At 39.1% G+C, this 20854-nt stretch overlaps 1 protein-coding gene across 1 annotated transcript; it reads right to left on the bottom strand.

Annotated features, from left to right (window-relative positions):
- Positions 1-9921: 9921 nt before the first annotated feature.
- LOC149844609 (protein translation factor SUI1 homolog) lies at positions 9922-13604 on the bottom strand. Its single transcript, XM_089994938.1, has 5 exons — positions 13504-13604; positions 10745-10847; positions 10454-10659; positions 10291-10344; positions 9922-10215 (listed from the first exon to the last, which is right to left on the bottom strand). The coding sequence occupies exons 2-5, from the start codon at positions 10779-10781 to the stop codon at positions 10171-10173; spliced, it is 342 nt and encodes a 113-aa protein (XP_089851064.1). The 5' UTR covers positions 10782-10847; positions 13504-13604; the 3' UTR covers positions 9922-10170.
- Positions 13605-20854: the final 7250 nt, after the last annotated feature.

Consider the following 20854-nt stretch of genomic DNA (forward strand, 5'->3'; position numbering starts at 1 on the left):
TTGAGTATTCCCACATATATTTGGGATCCAGTTTCAAACTACCATATAGAATCTGATCCACATCCAGATTCAGATCAACATTATACGGTTTAGATTCAGACAAGATACAGCCCGTTTTCAGCTCTTAATTACAGTTAGCAAAGTGAAGTGAAAAAGCTTATTGTTGCAATATTTAGCAATTGTTAATATTGTTATTATTATTAAATTTTAAAGAAATCATTCAAACTTTGGGTGTATTAAATCCTTTCCAGCCTTAAAAAAAATAAAAGAAAAAGAAAAAGTGACACCACCCCCTCTCTCTCTCTCTCTCTCGGTGGGGTGGCCGTGCACCCCTGAGCCTCCTTCCCCCGCGCCCTCGACTCGAATCCACATTTGGAATCTTCCCTTTGCATCTCTGAAAAACTGCAACCCTTCTTTTTTTTCTCCTTTTCCCTAGAAAGAAAAAAATCTCTCATTGGGGCCCCAAAATCCATATCCATCACACCCCCACTGGACTCTTTTCCAAACAGAATCAGTTCTCCCTGTTCATACTTTCTTCAATGACGTACCCTCCATTCACCCACTGAACAATTGAGAAAGGTTGTTGTATAATTTGTTTAAAAAAAAGCCCGTTAGAAAAGCATATTTTTTCAACTGTGGTACCAGTCCTCGTTGAAGCTAAGACACAACTTAGTTGTGATAAAAGAACATCTGCGACAATGTGATGTCCAAGAAAAACACAAGACTGATAATGCTCGGGAAGATCTAAAAGATATGATGATACACCATCAGTCATCATCGGTACTTAGACAAAACCAGTGCAAAAAAATACACATTTTCGGCAATACAAAAGAACATTTTCTTGGATTGGTTAAAAGGCGTGAAGTTCCCCAACGGTTATGCATCTAACATCAGTCGATGCATGAACATCAATGATACTAAGTTCTCGAGAATGAATAGCCATGATAGCCACATCTTTTTTCAACGCGTACTTCCTATTGGAGTCCGTGGATATTTGAAAAAGATAAGTACGATGGTGATTCTCTTGAGCACATTTTTCAAAGGACTTTTACCAGGATATTGAGAAAAGACGATATTCTTTAGGTTTCTTTCTTATTCTTATTCTTTCGTATTCTTTCTTTTTCTTTTTTCTTGAAGCTTTTTCAGTCGCTAATTAAGTTCTTCTAAGGTTCTAAAATGAGAGATGAAGGTCGATGGTACATCAATCATTCAAACGCATGAATCATTTACAATTTAATATATTTTTGCATAACAAATTAAGAGCTAGGATGAGAGCCATCAGCAAGTGAGTTTTATCTTTTCACACACACCGACAAGAAGCAAAAGTTTGTTTGCAAAGAGGCTAAGGTCCAACGTGTAAGCAACTCGACCACTGCATATATATATTAAAGAAGTAATTTGGTTCATGCTCAGCTTTTGACTTTGGATCGTGTAGGAGATGTTGATTGACTATGAGAGGAAAAATTCACAGGGAGACTCTCAGACATCCCATTAGAGGTTTTCTCGCATGTCCTTGGGACAAAATCTGGACAAGTGAGAGGGATGAGCTGTTTGATGGGATCGGCTGGGTTTTTTCCAGCGACGGCAACCAAACGGCATCCCTGTGGCAGTGGCCCTGCTTAACAAACAGAAAAACAGAGCTCGCGTACCTGAGGCGGCCATTACTAAAGTTGTTGTGCTTGCCGGAGAGGGACGATCTTCAACTCAGCCTATCTGCAGCCACCACAAGCGCAGGCCTTTGTATGCAGACGGTAAGTCGACCTCTTCCCTCCTTAAACTTCTGTATTTTCGCTCTCTCAAAAGGTTGCTCATGAAACCCTTTTATAAGCTCAAAATGGGAACGGTTGAGTAACCGTTCCCTCTGATTGCAGGTTTAACGGAAAGAACACATTCATGTGGGGAAGCGTTACCCACATCGTGGGTAACCACCACCAACGTGGTGGTTTAACCTAACATTCTCCCACTTATTCCGACGATAAACCCTTTCAACCAGAAAACCTTATGGGAATAACTTGATGAATAGAATGGCCTTTTTATTCTATTCTAAAGGTCCTTAGTTGAATCTCTAATCCTTAGGAGATTGACAACAAACATAATGAGAATCAAAAACTGAAAGTGATCACTTTATTTATATGCATAAGTCAAAAAGAGTTAACAATCACATCCTCATTACATGTTCGGAATATAATCTCGGTGCTAGCCCTTTAGTAAAAGGATCAACGATCATCTCTTTGGTACCAACATTGACAATATGCACTAAATGATTCTCCGTCCTTTCTTTAACAACAAAATACTTCAATTCCATATGCTTGCATGACATAGTACTTTTATTGTTGTTCGAAAAAGACACCGCAGTTTCATTATCACAGTAGACCTTCAGTGGCTTCCCAATGGAATCGACCACCATTAACTGTGATATGAAGTTCTTTAACCATATAGCCTGTGAAGTAGTCTCGTACAATGCAATAAATTCTGCCTCCATGGTGTGGGCAGCAGTGGTCGTCTGCTTTTCACTCCTCCAAGAGATCGCTCCCCCAGCAAGTAAGAAGACGTACCCAGTAGTATACTTTCTACTATCAAGGCATCCTCCTAAATCTGCATCTGAGTAGCCAATGACCTCGAGGTGATCAACTTTATGATACGTTAACATATAGTCTTTTGTCCTTTATAAATACCGCAAGACTTTCTTGGCAGCCTTCCAATGGGGTAAACCTGGGTTAGACTGAAATCTGCCAAGTACCCCTACTGCAAAAGAAATATCTGGTCGAGAACATGTCTGCGCGTACTGCAAGCTGTCAGCAACTGATGCATATGGATAAGCATTCATCTGTGCTTTGTCAATATTGTTCTGTGAACAATCTTTTAGGCTCAGCTTGTCACCTTTTGATATGGGTGTAAAAGTAGGAGAACAATTCTTCATCCCATATCGTTTTAACACCTTTTCTATGTAGGATCTTTGGGAGAGGCCTAGAAACCCTTTTGCTCGGTCTCGATGAATCTCAATGCCAAGAACATAAGCAGCCTCACCCATATCTTTCATATCAAAATGTGATGCAAGAAACTGTTTTGTCTTTGAAAGCAACTTTATATCGTTGGTTGCAAGTAAGATGTCATCAACATACAGCATCAATATAATGAACTTACTTCCACTTTCCTTAAGGTATATACATTGATCAATAATGTTTTCTGTAAACCCGAAAGTCACAATAACTTGGGAAAATTTAATATATCACTGTCGGGAGGCCTGTTTAAGTCCATATATTGATTTGTTAAGCTTACAAACCAAACGATTATTTTCAGAGAAACCAAGAGATTGTTCCATGTATACCTCTTCATTCAAATCCCCGTTGAGGAACGCTGTTTTCACATCCATCTGATGTAGCTCTAAGTCATAATGAGCTACGAGGGCCAGAATAATCCTCATTGACTCCTTAGTTGAGACAGGAGAAAATGTATCATTATAATCAATGCCCTCCATTTTGGTGAATCCTTTAGCAACCAATCTTGCTTTATGTCTCTCTATGTTACCTTTGGAGTCCTTCTTGGTCTTAAAGACCCATTTACACCCTACGAACTTTACTCCTTTAGGTAACGTGACAAGATCCCACACTTGATTTTTAGCCATAGAGTCTAACTCTTCTTTCATGGCTTCAATCATGTGTGAAGATTGTTTGCTTTCAACAACTTCCATAAAATTCAACAGGTCATCATCCATATCTATGAAATCACCAGGCTCCTAAAGGTACACCACATAATCAGGATGTATGGCAGATTTCCTAATCCTTGTGGATCTCCAAACAGGTCGTTCATCAGGCTCAGATGGAACTTGATCATCATGTTCGTGCTCTTCCGCATTGTCCACAATAGGTTCACTTTGGATTTGTGCATTAACAATCGAATGATCAACCACACCATCATTAGGAATAACAATGTGGTATCTTTTGATGTTTTCCTTAATAGGTGATGATACTGGATCCTGTATTTCCTCAAAACCAATGCTTTGAAGTGCACTTAATCCTACTGAACCATCTTCTAGGAATTTAGCCTTATCCGTTTCAACAATCTGTGGTGAGTGAGATGGGCAATAAAACCTGTACCCTTTTGATCTTTCTGAATAACCAATGAAATATCCACTAGTTGTTCTTGGATCAAAGACTTTAATGTGGGGGTTATACAGTTTAGCCTCTGCAGGACATCCTCATATGTGCATATAAGACAATGATGGTTTCCTACCTGTCCACAACTCGTAAGGAGTTTTAGGCACAAATTTCGTAGGAACCTTATTCAAAATATGCACAGCAGTCCTTAAGGCTTCACCCCACAACTTTATGGGAAGTGTTGAATAATTCAACATAGCCCTAACCATTTCTTTAAGCGTACGATTTCTCCTTTCAGTTACACCATTCTGATAGGCACTACCAGACATGGTATATTGAGGCACAATGCCTTCCTCTTTAAGAAATCGCGCTAATGGTCCTTCCATTTGCCCCATCTCAGTAAACCTACCATAATATTCGTCACCTCTATCAGACCTGACTATCTTAATAACCTTATTGGTTTGTTTCTCTACTTCTTCCTTAAATTCCTTAAACATCTGAAAAACATCAGATTTTTTGAAAATCAAATAGAGATACATATACCGAGAATAGTCATCAATAAAGGTGACAAAATATTTTTCGCCTGTGTAACAGGTAGAAAACGGTCCGCATATATCCGTATGGACTATTTCTAATATCTCACTACTGCGTTTGGCACCGTCTTTATATGTGTTTGTATGCTTAGCCTTAATGCAATCAACACATGGATCATTGTCAGTAAAATCTAGAGATTGCAAGATCCCTTCATTTACCAGTCTCTTTATTCTCTTTTCAGAGATATGACCCAACCTTCGATGCCAAAGCATGTAAGATTTATCATTCGTCATGCTACGTTTATTTTCAACTAATGCGTATTCAGAAGTCAAATACTCCTGAGTTTGGATCTTCACATTCAATCTATATAAACCATCATAAACTGATGCAGAATCAATTTCAATTGAATTTCTAAATATGAACAATTTAGAATTTTCGAACTTAAAACAATATCTAAATTTATCCAACTTTGAAATTGAAATTAAGTTTCTACTATACGATAAAATATAAAAGACATCATGAAGATCTAAAACTACACCCGTATCTAGAGTAATCCTGCAGGTTCCAATACCCTTCACATGTGAACGCATCTTGTTTCTTGAATAGATGCTTGTCTCATGTATTGTTGGTTCCTTTCTGCTCAGGAACAACTGTAGACAGTTGGAAATATGAACAGTAGCACCAGAATCAATCCATCAGCTATTTTCAGGAATTTGTAATAAATTACATTCATGAGAAACAAATGATAAATTACCTCTCTTTTCCAACAACTTTTTGTACTTTATGCAATCTGCCTTTATGTGTCCCTTCTTCTTGCAAAAGAAGCACTTTATGGGAGCAGAGTTAGATTGCTTGTCTTGGGATGATTTATCCTCAGTTGGCTTCTTCTTAGCATTTCTCTTAAATGCATTCTTCCTTGGTCCTACCTTGGACGTATGAGAAGCCATATGTGCACTCTGCACTTTCTCACCTTTCATACTCTCTTCTTCTTCAACACACTTGAACATGAGTTTATTAAATGTCCATTCATCATTATGTGTGTTGTACGAGATTTTGAAAGGTCTATATTCCAAGGGTAAGGATGTTAGGACTAAATGCACTAGGAAAGAATTAGAGATGGTGAGCTTCATGTCATTCAACTGAGACGCTATGTTTCTCATCTCCAAAATGTGTTGGTGAATGTTTCCCCCTCCAATATATTTCATAGATATCAGTTTTGACATCAGGGTACTGGCTTTGGCCTTGTTTGAATTCACAAACTGTGCCTCAATGACATTCATGAATTTCCTCACTGTTCTGCATTGTGGAATAGCACTTCAAATGTTTTTAGCTACTTTAAATTGCAAAAACAACAAGCTAAGCCTATTTGATCGCTCTCACTTCTCAAAAGCAATCTTTTGATTAGTGAGGGCAGCGGGTTCATCTATCCTTAGGGTCAGATCTAGATTCATATACCCTAATGCAAATAAAACAGTTTCTTTCCAATCACTAAAATTGGATCCATCTAGAAAAGGTATAGAGCTTGAGTCATCTAAAATCACAGAACTAGAAACTGCATGACAAAAGACATGTATCAGGAAGCATTCATACGAGACTAAAACTTTAGTGGAAAAAGCAAAATAATAAAAGCCCTTGATATGCTTCTTTCCAGGCGAGTGAAGGGGGTCATTAGAGTCCTACTTTGGTAAGAGCTCCGACACGCGAAACCATTTCGCCTACCGACCATATTCGGTAAAACTAAGGTTCTTGTGAAGTTAGACCATCAACACAAGGTACCTTTGGATACTCATGTGTGATATATCTCGACACATTTACCTTATTCTACCCTACTTAAATTTCAAACACGATAAAACTACCTTTGGGTCGTTTATCGTTTCATGAATATAAGTACAACATTAATATTGAATAAAACCATATGATATTACAACATTTTGACAACATACGTGTATTCAGTCACTTTGGTGACATGAATACACTAAGTTATCTGACTATCCTTAATGCCAATATTATATATAAAATAATATCTTAAAATAGTCCATAAACTGAATGGACTAGACATATGACTCTCGAAATGGTTCTAAAACTGAATGAACCTGACATATGTTTCACGAATCGGTCTTAAAGCACTCAGAACCGGTCTGAAACAACCCCGAACCGGTCATCCAAGGGTTCGAACCGGTTCTGAACCTTATGAATCGGGTCAAATATGAACAAAAGTTCATTAAAACCTTATAACTGTACGCCCAAACCCCTGTATTTTCTTATATTTAAGAAAACAGGGTCTTAGCATCTCAGAACCGGTGAGAAAATGGAAGGAACCAGCCAAAAACGGCTCTGAACTGGTCTCGGAAAGGGGCTGAGTCAGTCCCTGATCCGGTTCAGGCCAAACAGTGCCTGGACCTTCCTGGATCCGGGTTAGACCCGGTACAAACTGGATCTGGGTCAGACCCGGGGTCATCCGTATCCGGGTCGGACCTGGTTAATACATGGATCTGAGTCAGACCCGGTATGGTCTAGATCCTGGTCGGACCCGGTAAAGACTGAATCCGGGTCTGACCCGAGGTTTACCTTGATTCAGGTCGGACCCGATATGGACCAGATCCGGGTCTGACCCGGTAGCTACCGAATTCGGGTCGGACCCGGGGGTCTTTGATCCGGGTCAGACCCGGTTCATACCGGATCCGATAAGGGATCCCGATGTTTAAACCGTGAAACACCAAATAGGGTTTTCAAAAAAAAAAAACCTATTTCTCAGTTTCACTCACCGCCGCCGCCTGCCGGCGACCAACGCCGCCGCTTGCCGGCTATCAACGTCGGCACCTTCCGGCGACCAACGCCGCCGCCCGTCGGTGACCAAAATGCCGCCGCCTGATGGCGCTTCTTCTCCGGCGAAAGTAGCCATCCGCCGGCCAAAAACGCAGAAGCCTTCAGAAATCCGGCGACTCAATAGTCGCCGGCAATGGCTCCTGCAGCCTCCTAAAGATTGATGGAGAAGGAAACGCCGGCGGGGCCCTCGTCGACAGGAAACCCCCAAAAATAGAGGTAACGATTTTTTTTTAATCAGTCTGTCGCCCAACGGTGACAGTCGTCGGTGCCGGTGACAGGCGCCGGTGACCAGCAGTAGTGTCACCCCACGGTGACCTGCTTTGCTGGTCGACCCAGAGCACACCCTGCAGCGGAAGCGAGGTGTGGGCCCATAACCCAATGATGGGATCGGCTGGGGTTTTTCCGGCGACGGCAACCAAACGACATCCCTGTGGCAGTGGCCCTGCATAACAAACAGAAAAACAGAGCTCCCTCCTTAAACTTTTGTATTTTTGCTCTCTCAAAAGGTTGCTTATGAAACCCCTTTATAAGCTCAAAATGGGAACTGATTGCAAGTTTAACGAAAAGAACACATTCATGTGGGGAAGCGTTACCCACGTCATGGGTAACCACCACCAACGTGGTGGTTTAACCCAACACTCTTATGTTATACCACCCAAAGAATTTGGATCTCGGTCACTTGTTATCCATGAGACCAAAAGTAACTCGACGAGCACACAATAGGAGTTGGCGAGCAAATGTAAGGAGTTGATAGATGGCGAGCATGAAAGAGTGACAAGTAGATTTGACAAATGAGCAAAGAGAGCTTCGAGAGCAGTGCTGCCAGATGATGGAGTATATAAAGGCCCAGGCCCAGGCCCATCAAAGTACACCCAACTTCATATTTGCAGCAAATGACGGCCCTCATGGGTTCAGATTGGGTGACAAACCATAGTCGCTCCTAATTAAGAAGGGGGAGCCCTCGTGAGCTTTCCATTAAGACCTAACTACTTTTTAATTTTTTTTTTATATATTTACATAGAGAGATCAAAGAATTAATCGCGCTCGCTTTGTCTGCCATACTTAGATCGTTGTCCAGACACCATAAAACTCCGTGGGCTTATCTCTTACCCTCATAGAGTCGCCACACTTTGGCTTGTGCAAGGGGTGATGCCCATGAGATTTGAACCTAGACCACCTGCTTAGTGGCGTAGGTCCCATCCCACTAAGTCAAACCCCTTTGGGAGCAAGACCCAACCACGTGAGTTTTTTTTTTTTTCCTTTAGTTGGCCAATTCCACAAGATAAGGCATCATCATGCATGGTAATGATGATGATGACAACCAACGTTTTTACCTGCTGGTCTTGCATAAACATAATCAAGTCATCTTAAAACCATTTAAATTTCAAGGCCTAAGGAGTCTTCATCTGTAATTTTTCTGAAGAAAAAGCAAGAATATGCTTGGTGCTTAATTATGTTATTTAAATCTATGATCAGCGTCGTCCATTTAGATAAAGATTCACCACATGTAAAAGCTTTTCTTCTGGCTAAGATTATCATTACTCTTTTTTTTATGGGGTCCCACAAAAATATTGCTGCTATCATTATTAAGATTTGTTTATTTATTCAATGGTGTGCCTGTGCTAGGGATGGCAGTGGACCGGGCGGGGGATAAGGTCTCCACCCTGCCCCATCACAAAAATATTCCAGAATGGGTTTTGATTTTAACCTTCATTCACGTTTCTATTCTCGGTTTATGCCCTTCATCCATGGTTCAAACTCTAAAGAAGGATGGGGGATGGGGCAAGGCAGGGATCAAAGACGGGGACGGGGCAGGGTGGGAGAAAAAGTAAGTTCATCCCCGCCTCCATCCCCGCACAGGTTTTGATTTTAAACTCCTTTTTATATCAAATCAAGCTAAGTTTAAGATCTTGAAAATCTTGAGCTAAAGGAGCCAAAAACAAGCAAGTTCATTTTTAAAAAAATAAGGTTGAAAATAATAAAGACTACTAAGCCATGCTCAAACCGGCTCAATTAGCAAAATAAATGATTGTTTAAAACTTGTATGCAATAGGATTTAAACTCTAAATTCATGGCTTGCAAGCCAAACACTTCTAGCATCTTCATTTTATGATGTTAAAATACATATAATATGAAAAATAACATTGTGCTACCTGAGAAAATAACCACAAGATATTGCAAACCTACCCACTCGATTTTTCTTGAATTTGGAGGCATTTTTTATGATTTTACCCTTCCACTAAAACATCGTTCTAGCAAAACTCACTATTTAAGCAAAACTTCATTTTTTCTAGCAAAATTGAGATTCACCTATACATTGAAATAGCAACGTCCCAACACAAGGTGACGTGGACCAACTGCTCCTGCCAGACAAGGAGAGCCGAGCTCCCCGAGAGGTTACGTAAGGCCAGGAGAGGAATCCATCAACAAAAAAGACAGTAGAAGCAGCAGCAGAGACGCATCATCATCTCAAAATAGAGAGGAGAGTATTTATTACCATAAAAACATATTATAGAGTATTTCTTAACATAGATAGAGCGTTCCACCAAACAACCCATCACACGGAAGCCCCCCCAAAAGGGAGGTTAACAGCATCAGAATGTATGGCGGGGCACCTTAGCAACCAAAAACTACAAGATTCTTATAGTCCAAGAAAGAAGGTCTCACATAACAAGCTTGTTCACATGCATGTAATAGCAACATCAGTAGCCCCTCAAAAACCATGAATTTTTATGTGTTCCTTCTTCACAATACCAGCCTGCAACACAAAGCAAGATCAATCAGAAAGTCAATTAAATGGCCCGGCAAACCAGAGAGAGAAAGAGAGAGATACCTGAATCAGGAAGGTAGAAACATTCTTTCGCTGATCGCCCTGAAGTTGGATGACCTGAAATCACATCAACAGTATCATACACAAAACAAGATCAGTACTGAGATCCCAGTGTACAACCAACCAGCTATATGACAGGCTAGTTTTTCCTTTTTTGTAAACACACCTGGCCCAATTCGGGATCCTGGACTACAGTTCCATTGCAGCAAAATTCTTTCTTGAGGTCTTTCAGGATCTTGTTGTAGCTGAACTCTTTCTTCAGTCCTTGCACGGTGGTCAGGCACTTTCTACCATTCCGCTGCTGTATGCGCACATGCACATACTCTTTTGACCCCGCACCGGCGTCCTCAGCATTTGCCTCAGCGAATGGATCTACCAAGTACAACACACGACCATCATCATACAAATCAGGCAGAGCAGATCACACAAGGTAGAATAATCGAGCATATATACATACCAAAGGCAGTGGGAACCTGGACGTCAAGATCAGACATGAACTTTGATTGTTGAGGATCGAAGAAACCAACTAAACCGAGTTTTTTTTTCTGTTAAATTCCAAGCTTCAAAATGAAATAATAGCATGGAACGTTAGTAATCTCCATAAACACCAAAACTTAAATATCAAAAGTAATTCTTGTAGCAAACCAGAACTTTTTTCCCCCTACATACGATGCAAAATGAATATAAAAGAAAAAACACCAGAAAATGATGAAGAATCAAGTAAACTCAGCAAAATCAAAGCTTAACAGAATGAGCGGCCGTGTGCTCCTGAAAAAACACACGACATTTGGAAGCAAATTACACAACAAATAACCAATTTCCAACATGCAATAGAGATAAAGCAGACACTGGACATCATATTTTAATTTATAAACAATCAGCATCACCGACTAAATACATCCGCACACACCCAGAAGAGCAAAATTCTCTTTTGGGGCTCCAAACTTTCCAAAGTCCAGTAGCACCCAAAAAGATATAAAACAGACGTTGGGTATTACACAGAGGGCCCCTCATAAACTTATTATATAAGAACAGAAAAAAAAGGAAGGTAGGTCCCAAGAGTCCCGAAACACCACAGATAAACATGAAAAAGATTCTTAACACAGTGCAAGCTTTATACACAAACAAGAAAAGGATTCATTTAAAGGCTAGGCAAACGGAAAACCCTCTAATCACCAACCACACATTAGTAGGCATCCGGTCAGTAAAATCCCTTGAGGTCCCCCATGCCCACCAGGGAGTACGCCTCGCCCAAATCTTGCAGCGAGGGACGCCCCCTGTGGGTTTCGAACTCATGATGTCATGTCAACTTGGTGGCATTCACAAGTACCAACAAGCAAAGGACTAGATCATACTTCACACAGAAAAGAAGAAATAGTTCTTCACATGGCGGAAATCTTATCCATATAGATTTTAAAAGGCAACAAAAGAACAAAGCTCTAAAACAACAAAATAAAGTTGCCAAAACAAACAAGCTCGTGATATAATGCAGTTGTTGCCAACAGAACATCATCCATAAAATTTAAAACCACTTTCATATCCACAACGGCCAGTTCCTATGCCCCAACACCACCATCAAACAATATGATGAGCGTAGATAACATGACAGCAAAATGTCCACCGAAAAACATGGCCACAGAGCCTTTCATCTTTTAGGACCAGAATCTCAAATGCAACCTTTCATGAGCTAGAACATCGCTAGAATTTAAAAAGCCAAAAGCAAGGGAGTAAAACCACTTAACAACCTTGAAAATTTAAGCAAACAGCAAAACAAGAACCAAACACACATGCAAAGAGCGATCGTGGAAAGAATTAAATAATGGAAAAAAAAGCGAGAAAAGGCAACAGAGGAACATCACCACCAAACAAGATCAAAATGCAATACCAATTCAGTACAATGACACAGAGAGCCCCTTCTAAAACCACCAGAGACTGATTCAAATCCAAGACAGTACAAAGGAAAAAGTGAGGTCATTCACTCCCACTATGAGTGGAAGAAAAGGGAATAGAAAACTACCCAAAAAGACGAGTAGAGCCTTTCAAGATCCACAAATAACAGATAATATTACCTCAATTTGTGTTACTTATTTGATTGAGAAAAGAACGTAAAGAAGAAAAAACCAGAGATAATGAGAACGATAAAAAAAGACACTGAAAAATCACAGACGAAAATCAGATTTAAACAACTCTAATTAAATAAAAAAAAGAAAAATCAAGAAATCAAATTAACGGAGAGCAGACATCGAAAAGAGAGATCCACATGATCAATTGATCAAAATTATCCGACAATACAGACTACACAAGAAAGTATCTAAAGAACTTGGCGCATCAAGGACGGAAATCTTTCTAGTGAAACACGCCTATACAACTCGAGCCCAAAAAGAAAGACAAACAGAAAAGGACTTCCAAATTTAGCGTTCAAATTCACAGCAAAGAGATACTCATCGTGGAAGAGAAACGATGAAGAACAAAACCCCCAAATAAATGACGAACAAAAGTTTCAACTACAAATCCAAAAAAGAACAAGCCGACTTTCACAAGATCTTGAAAGGGAAGAAAAGAAGAAAACATCATTTTCTACATATCACGCCCAAAAATAAACTTCGAATAGATTAAAAAAAGAAAGAAAGGCTTCCCAACTATAGGTCCAAAGAGATTAAAATCACTCGCCCACTTCCACATGGTTTTTGCAAAAAAAAAATCATAAAAATGGAAAAATCAATCTTACAAACTACGGTTTCGAGATAACAACAAGGACAAATTCTCTAGAATTTCACTTATAGGTAAAAAAAAAAAAGATTAAAACCTGACAGAAATCAATCGTGAAAAACTAGGGATTCTAGATCATTAAAAAAAAAAGCAAATATCAAAACTCCGAATTCATAACGCGTTAAAACCAAACCAAGGTTTTTTTTTTATTTCATATTGAGCGGAGATCCACAGTCGCAGGTCACGACGCAAACAACAAATCACACCGGTTCTGATTCTGGTACCAATTGATGCAAAAGAAAAATCTAGGAATAGTGATTACATACCCGGAACAGAAACCAAAAAATGATCCATCATCTAAGTCATCTAGGGTTCTCATAAATCACAAAAAAAAAAGAAAAAAAACACAGATCCCAAATCCAATGGAAATTTTCACAGAGAAACATAGATCATCACCATCATCAACAACAAAATCCATACACAGAAAAAAGAACAGAAATTTCTTACCTAATTTGGAAGGGGATAGGAAAGGGAGAGAGAGGAAGACAGAGACGATGAGATTTCTCAGAACGGAAGATAAAGAAATGAACGACGCTCACCGTTCTGCCTACCGCCACACTTATATAAATAGACGAAAAAAAATAAAGAAAAAAGATAAATTTTCCTTAATTCGTAACCACACATAAAGATAAGTTAGGTTCCCCCACCGTGGTTAACGTCTGCGGTGGCTTTTTCTTTCACGATTCTCTCCCTTCTTTTTTTTCTCTGGAAATTACCAGACTACCCTCTCTTCGCTTCACGATCGTCTATTGACCAAAATAGCCTGCTCTACACATGAAAGAATGGAGAAATATGAATAGGGATATATGCAGTTTGGATTTGGGTTGGATGCAACTAATATCTGATCTAACTAATCACATATTGACTCAATGTGAAAAGCTCACACCAAATCGGGTTTTTCACATGTAGTCTGATTCGGATATCTGTCAAATCTAGACATTTGTCAGGTCTTGTAATCCTCAATGGTTTTTTACTTACCAAATCTAACTAAACAGAGTTGGATTCGGTCGTGTATCATATATATTTTGCTCTATTGACATCCATAAATGTGATGCATAAAGCCAACTCACATGCTTGAATAAGGTTTCATGATGAGTGTGCTGGTAAATCTTGTTTTGGTACAGCAGATCCAATTGCATCCCATATTATAATTATTTTTTCCCTAAGTGAAAAGATTGGACCCAGGACCCGACTTCCATCCTACCGAAATTTGTCCTAGCATCCATAAGATTGAATCCAATATGAGAACACCTTACCAAATACTTGTATTTGATCACGGATCAATTGGACAGACCCATATCCGAACCATTGGGAGCTAAAGGAAAGAGGAAGATTGATAATGGTATATTAGTCTTTTTATCCATATAAGAGCAGCTTTTGATTGTATCAAGATGGGTGGTGGTTTCGTTATTTGCGTGGAAAGGAAGGCTATTTTTTACTTTGAGTGGATTTCACGTCTTTTCACAAAGTTGGTACGGATTTGTTGAAAATATAAAAAATAGTTTTTTGTCAAACGAAATTATCGATTTTCGCCTAATCCTCAAATGACAAAATAGCCCCTCTATTTTTGCTTTGCCTTCGGAACTTTCCACCCTCCTCGAAGTTTTCGGGTCAAGTACTTCAACATGGAAAAGAACCATACCCGAATCGTGCCTTTCTGGTCCAGGTATGGATCTAGAGGCAACTCGTACTTATTACCCGGAATATAAACGGTTTGGATCCAGTCCGGTTTTAGCTATGCCAAATCAAGCACTTTGTGTTTTTTCATGGATCTTTTATCCAACCCGATTTCTTAAGCGGACCCGTGAATTCTTGCCACAAAGGACATTGGCAAATGTGTGACTAAAACTAGGATTAGGGGTAATATCAGAAATTTGTATTCATTTTCTTTTCTGTGTTTTAAATGAACCGAGAAGACTCCCTAATTCTAGAAAGTCAAACTTTATAAATTAGTCCAGAACGTAGAATTAATGTACTTATTCGTAATTCGTTACTTCTTCGAAAGGCGTGACGCATCTTCTGGACACGTGGAACAATATTGACCATTGATCCTAATCGAACGGTTCAAATCTTTCTTGATCGCATAAGAAAGAGGTAAGCACGAACCTTCTGGGAGCGGAATTACCAAATAATACATATTTTTTTGTTAAAGGACAAAAAAATCTGTTCTATACGATTAGAGAAATTAACAGTTGACGGTTGAGTTTTAATTAATCGAATAATTATACGTCTAATTTGACGGCTAAGATCGTTCTAGCTCCTTTTGGGCTGATTTTGACAACATTGGGTTAGAATTACCAAAATCTACGCATTCTTTGTCTTTTGGACAAAGTGTTAAGTCAACGGTTGTGAATGGATCGGAGTCGGCCAGACCCGCGGTGTCTGGTTTAAGATGAGATCAAGCTGGGTACAGGTGGGTCCAGATTCGACTTGGTGCAGCTCAATTCGGACCTTATCTGGTAAATCTGCATTTCCCTTATATTTGTATGCAAAGGGAAGCAAGCTTGGATAGGACAAGACATGAAATTAGTATAGGCAAAACAGGTCTAGACCCTAGAAGGGTCGTAAATTGGATCCTGTTTAAGATGAACAACTAAGCCTATGGATTCTCTTGGCTTGTTCAGTGGGTTTCTTTTTGGCGAAACCCAAGATCAATGTGAATACACCCACCCGGGTCACCCGAGTAGCAGCGGTCCTGATCCGAAGGTACTGACCCCTTCATCCCAAGTTCGACTCTCACTGGGTATGTGGGTGCCGTTAACTGGTGAGTTGCGCAAGGGCTTGGGTCGATGACCCCACCAAGGATTTACCTTGAAGGAGAGTGGGCTGATTAAGTGACCCAGTTCTCATAGAGGGTTCCTTATAAAATAACACACACACACACACAAGTGAATATAAAATTGCCAAACCATGTTCCCTAAGTATAATGGAACTGTGAGTGCACATGGATCAGACATAGTTGGATATTGATGCAAATCCAAGATCGGATTTATGAAGAAGAGCTACCAACTACGAATTTATCTATGAAAAAAGGAGGGAAAATAAGGAAATTGTACGAAATTAACAGAAAGCCAGAAATAACTAAAATAAACTAAAGATTAATAATTCTGGATTTTAACTCAACTTTGATTTTTACATTTATAACTTTCATCCTTTTAAAGAAGGATTTTTTTTTTAATTCTAATAAAAAAAAACTACATGATAACTTTCTAAAAAAGAAAATTTATCTTAAAAATGTGGATCAAACTAATGACCTAAATACAATAAAAATCCAAAATAACAATTAGAGATCCAAAATGCAAATAGTTCCAAATGGATCCTTATAGACCCAGTCCTACTACGTTCTTGAAATCAGACATCCGATCTAAATTTGAAGCATTAAAGTAAGACTGAGATTCATACCCGATCCATTAACACCTATAATGGTTATACGTGTGTGTGTGTGAGAGAGAGAGACTTTAGGAAGATGACAACTAACAACCTTTAACACTAAATGAAAAAAGTGGAAGACCAGGCTGCCCATATACCCTTCCATATGAGTTGGCTAGGAAACTTCCATTTAAGTATAAGTTTTTCATATGGGGCCTACTCATTTGGAATGGTTTCCTAAAAGTAGGCCCACTTAATAAATGTATAACATAATGTATTAAAAATAATTAAATTGAGTGTCTCGGACCGATCTTTCAGAATAGGATATGCGCAATGTGAAGCTCCACTATAAATGAAAAATTAATGTATTGAGTGTAAGAACGTGTGGTATGCATTCGTTTGATTGATGACGTACGGTGGTAGCATGACATGCGATCGACATCGGTATCATTGTTAGTGCATCGTTGTGTGATGGCACAGACGTGAAGCGTCATATCAGAGGATGTTGCCTTTGAAGATTTGGTTAAGGACCTTTCGGCTTGCACGAATATTTTTCACGGGTAGTGATTAGATGCATAGGAGTGTGTGTGGGTTAGGGCTAATTCAACCAGGGATCACATTAGGTGATTCTAACTGAGCATGGTGACTCGGAGCTAGGCAAGTGAATGCCTAGGCGTCGGTGAATGAGTCTGGGTGGTGCTTTTCGCTATAGTGTTCAATCATCAACTGGTTTTGACTGAGGGCCGCAAGGTCTTGTTCCTTCAGTGGCGAGGTTTTGCTATGTCGTGCACATGGAGCTGCAATACGCTTCATGGCACGCAAGACTAAAGAAAAGTTTGTGCTTCTTTCGAAAGTGATAACTGGTATGAGACGACTATACACTAAGCGACATGAACTATATGAAATGCACATTTGAAAATAAGCTTAATCTGCTTTCACTAGGCAGCTGCGCACAGGGCCAATGAAAATAATTCAGCACATGGAAAGGCATTGGTATGCGGCCTTTGGCCGTTATGCTAGCCAGCGTGGGTAGCTTGGCACATCATGGGTTTGCGAAGCATTTTATGCCCGTGACAGAACAATAAAAATGCTTGCAACAGTAAGAAAGGATCGTCGCGCCGCACTGGGGCATACCAAAGAGCATTGTGAGTGATTGTGATCCTTGCTTCACAGGTAAATTTTGGCGTGAAGTATTTCAGCTACTTGGCTCTGATTTGTTGTTTTCAACAATCTTTCATCCGCAGATCGATGGGCAAATAAAGCGCATCAATGTAATATTTGAGTAGTACCTTAGGCACTTTGTTAGTGTCAATTAGAAAAAATAGGTAAAGCTCCTTAACGTGGCACAATTTTGTTACAATCCACAGAAGAGCGAGTCTCAGGCCACAACCCGTTTGAAATAGCCATAGAGTAGCAACCGCTGACCCCGCACACTCTTGTCGTGCAAGAAAAGAAAAGGTCATCCTTCGCCTATTAGTTTGTTCGAGACTGACACGAGCAAAATGAGTTGGCGAAGGCATTTCTATACAAGGCGGCAAAGAGAATGAAGAAGTGGGCGAACAAGCATCGTCGGCCCACTGAGTTCAAAGTTGGGGACCAAGTGTTGGTAAAGCTTTATCCTAGTCGCACAGGCATCTTCCGCGGGCGGCACCGCAGATTGATTAGAAAGTATGAAGGACCATTCACCATCACAAAGAAGGTGGGAAACTGACGTACAAGATAGAGTTGTCCACAGATTTCAATGTGCACCCGGTGTTCCACGTGTGCAACCTCAAACAATTCAATACAGATGACGGAGATACGGAGCATAGCGTGCCACAATGCGCTTCCATCATGCAGAGGGCCCCGACAACACAACGGGCCGAGAAGCACCTCAGTTAGATCCTTCGCCACAATGTCAACTACTTGGGCGAAGCAAAGAAATACCTAGTGTAGTGGCAGAAAACAGCGGAACCTACGTCGGGGCCAGCTTTTTGGATGAACAATTGCTACCCGGTTGAAGTTAAGGCTTATCATGAAATAGATGGCGCCGATGATGGCACATGATTTGAAGGGAGGAGCATACTTCCTTGTGACTTATATTATAAAGTTGTTTCTAGAGTATGTTTTGTTTTCGTTGAGTCTGATGTAAGCTGCCTGGTTCAGGTTAATCAATACCCCGAAGTGACAACCCGTATACTTGAACTGTAAGAGGTCTGAATTATGAATGAATCAAATGTGTTGAGCTTTCTTTTGTTCACCGTCATTGTGATTGCTTCTTGTGATTGTAATTCTTTTCCCTCTATTCTCTCTTGCTCTATGATTACAAGCTTCCACGATTGGCAATTGAGTGATAAGTAGGCTTGTGGCGGTAAGAAAGGACCGTCACGTCACACTGGCCTATTAAAGGAAATAAGCCTGTGACATTGAGTGTCATTTGATTAACTCAAGTAAAAACTTTAGTGGGAATTTGCAACCTCTTAAGCTTTTGGTGTGTGAATGAATTAGATTGAAAAGTTTAGGGGTATTTGAAAATTTTGCTTTAAAAAATCCTTATTAAATCTCCTAGCCACATGATCCAAAGCCCATTTCCTATTAAATAAACCATGTATGATTACATCCTTATGATCTAAAAAAATGAAAAGAATGTGATTTTTACTCAAGAGTTATATATACATGTGTGCGTGTGTGTATTAAAGCTACCATTCCAAGGGCCCATTGCATCTTCTCAATCAGACCTTATAAATGTATTTAACATAGTTTGTTTGATAGTAATCATGTTTTGGATATTTTTTTAAGTCATGAAATTTTGGTACATTGTGAGCCATTGATATTTATAGATCTTAAAAAACTTGCATGTATGCCTAATCACATGATCCAAAACTTGTTTTTCATTAAATAATGATTGTACATCACATTTATAAGGTTGATCAACGAAAAAAACTTAAAAAATGAAAATTTGAAGCTTCTAGGTGCTCCGGAAGCACCCTATCATTATATATATATATATATATATATATATATATATATATATATATATATTGCTTTGAAAATTAAAAGTGGCAGTGAGATGGCATAGCATGAGCCATGTCATTTTTACAATTTCTGTCTTAGTTTACTGGACCTTTAATTTTTAGGGCATAGTTCTTGCGAGCATGGTGGCCAAACTCATCCTCGTCAATTCCTTAGAAACGGTCCTCATCGGCCAAAAAAATCTATCAACCTCAACATTTGAATTACTCGGTAAATTGTGATTGATCAGTAAAATAAAAAATCATGATTAATTGGCTAAAAAAATCTGTCAATTTTAATAGGTCAATTATTTGATTAATTTATCATGATTAATCGATTGTGCAGTAAATCATGATTAATCAAAATAATTGTGATGTTTTAAATAAAAATGTATATATAATGTTTTTTTTTTGCTAAAAACAAAGTGAGTGTCTAGATACATTAAAATACCTTTAATGAACCCATAATGCAAAATCCATGTCTAGAAAAAAACAAAATTGATGAAAAGCGAAATATATGATATAATTTTTATTTAAAAACATTATTTAAAATTTATTATTTTAATATGATATTAAATCTCATATATATATATATATATATTAATTTTAAAGACTCATGCATGTGTTCCTGCATGCACACACGTAAATCAGAATAAATCAATCAGTTAATTAAGAATGGACAGTGGACAACAGTAGGAGGCAACTGTTTTTATTGCTGTTCTGTGAGTCCTCCGATTGTGTAAATTAATTATGATTGTGTAATATGAAACTGTTGCAATGGGTGATAATCACATTTCACAGCACAATTACTGTAGAACCCAATTCTGAGATGTTGCAGAGCATTCAATTCTGAGGCACTATCCAGAAGTCCAGCAGACTTGAAGCAAAACAATCAAACATGTGTGAAGCTTTTTAGCCTCCTCCATTCAATTCATGTAGCTGCCCCAAACAAAAGATTTTTTTTTTTCAAAGAGTATATGAATTTCTCATATAAATAAATAATGACATCTTTATCTACTTTGAAAATTTAGAGAGGCACTAAGATGACATAGCAAGCACGGTGCTTTTACAAGTTTCTGATCACAGTTTACTGGACAGAGTTTTACTCTGCCCCAGGACAGTGATCGTAAGTACCGCAGGCAGAGACAGTGCGGCTTGGTCTTTGATCTTTGATCTTGGGGGCAGTCTCTCCGTGTAAATATAAAAAAAAAGTTGTTGGATTCGGGTTCGTCAGGTCAATAAAATGAAATCCCAAACGGGGATCTGTCTAATTTCAGGAGCTTACTTTCACTAAAGCTCCGCCTAAATCGGGATCTGTCTAATTTCAGGACAAAGAAAAAAGGCAAAATATAAATCACTCAGGTCAGTAGGGTCAGACCGGATATCCAGTAAAAATCATAAACCAAACTTGGCCTGCATATTGCTCGGGTCAGATTCAG

The sequence above is a fragment of the Nuphar pumila genome, chromosome 2, assembly GCF_984573655.1.
Source record: "Nuphar pumila chromosome 2, dmNupPumi1.hap1.1, whole genome shotgun sequence".
Taxonomy (NCBI): domain Eukaryota; kingdom Viridiplantae; phylum Streptophyta; class Magnoliopsida; order Nymphaeales; family Nymphaeaceae; genus Nuphar; species Nuphar pumila.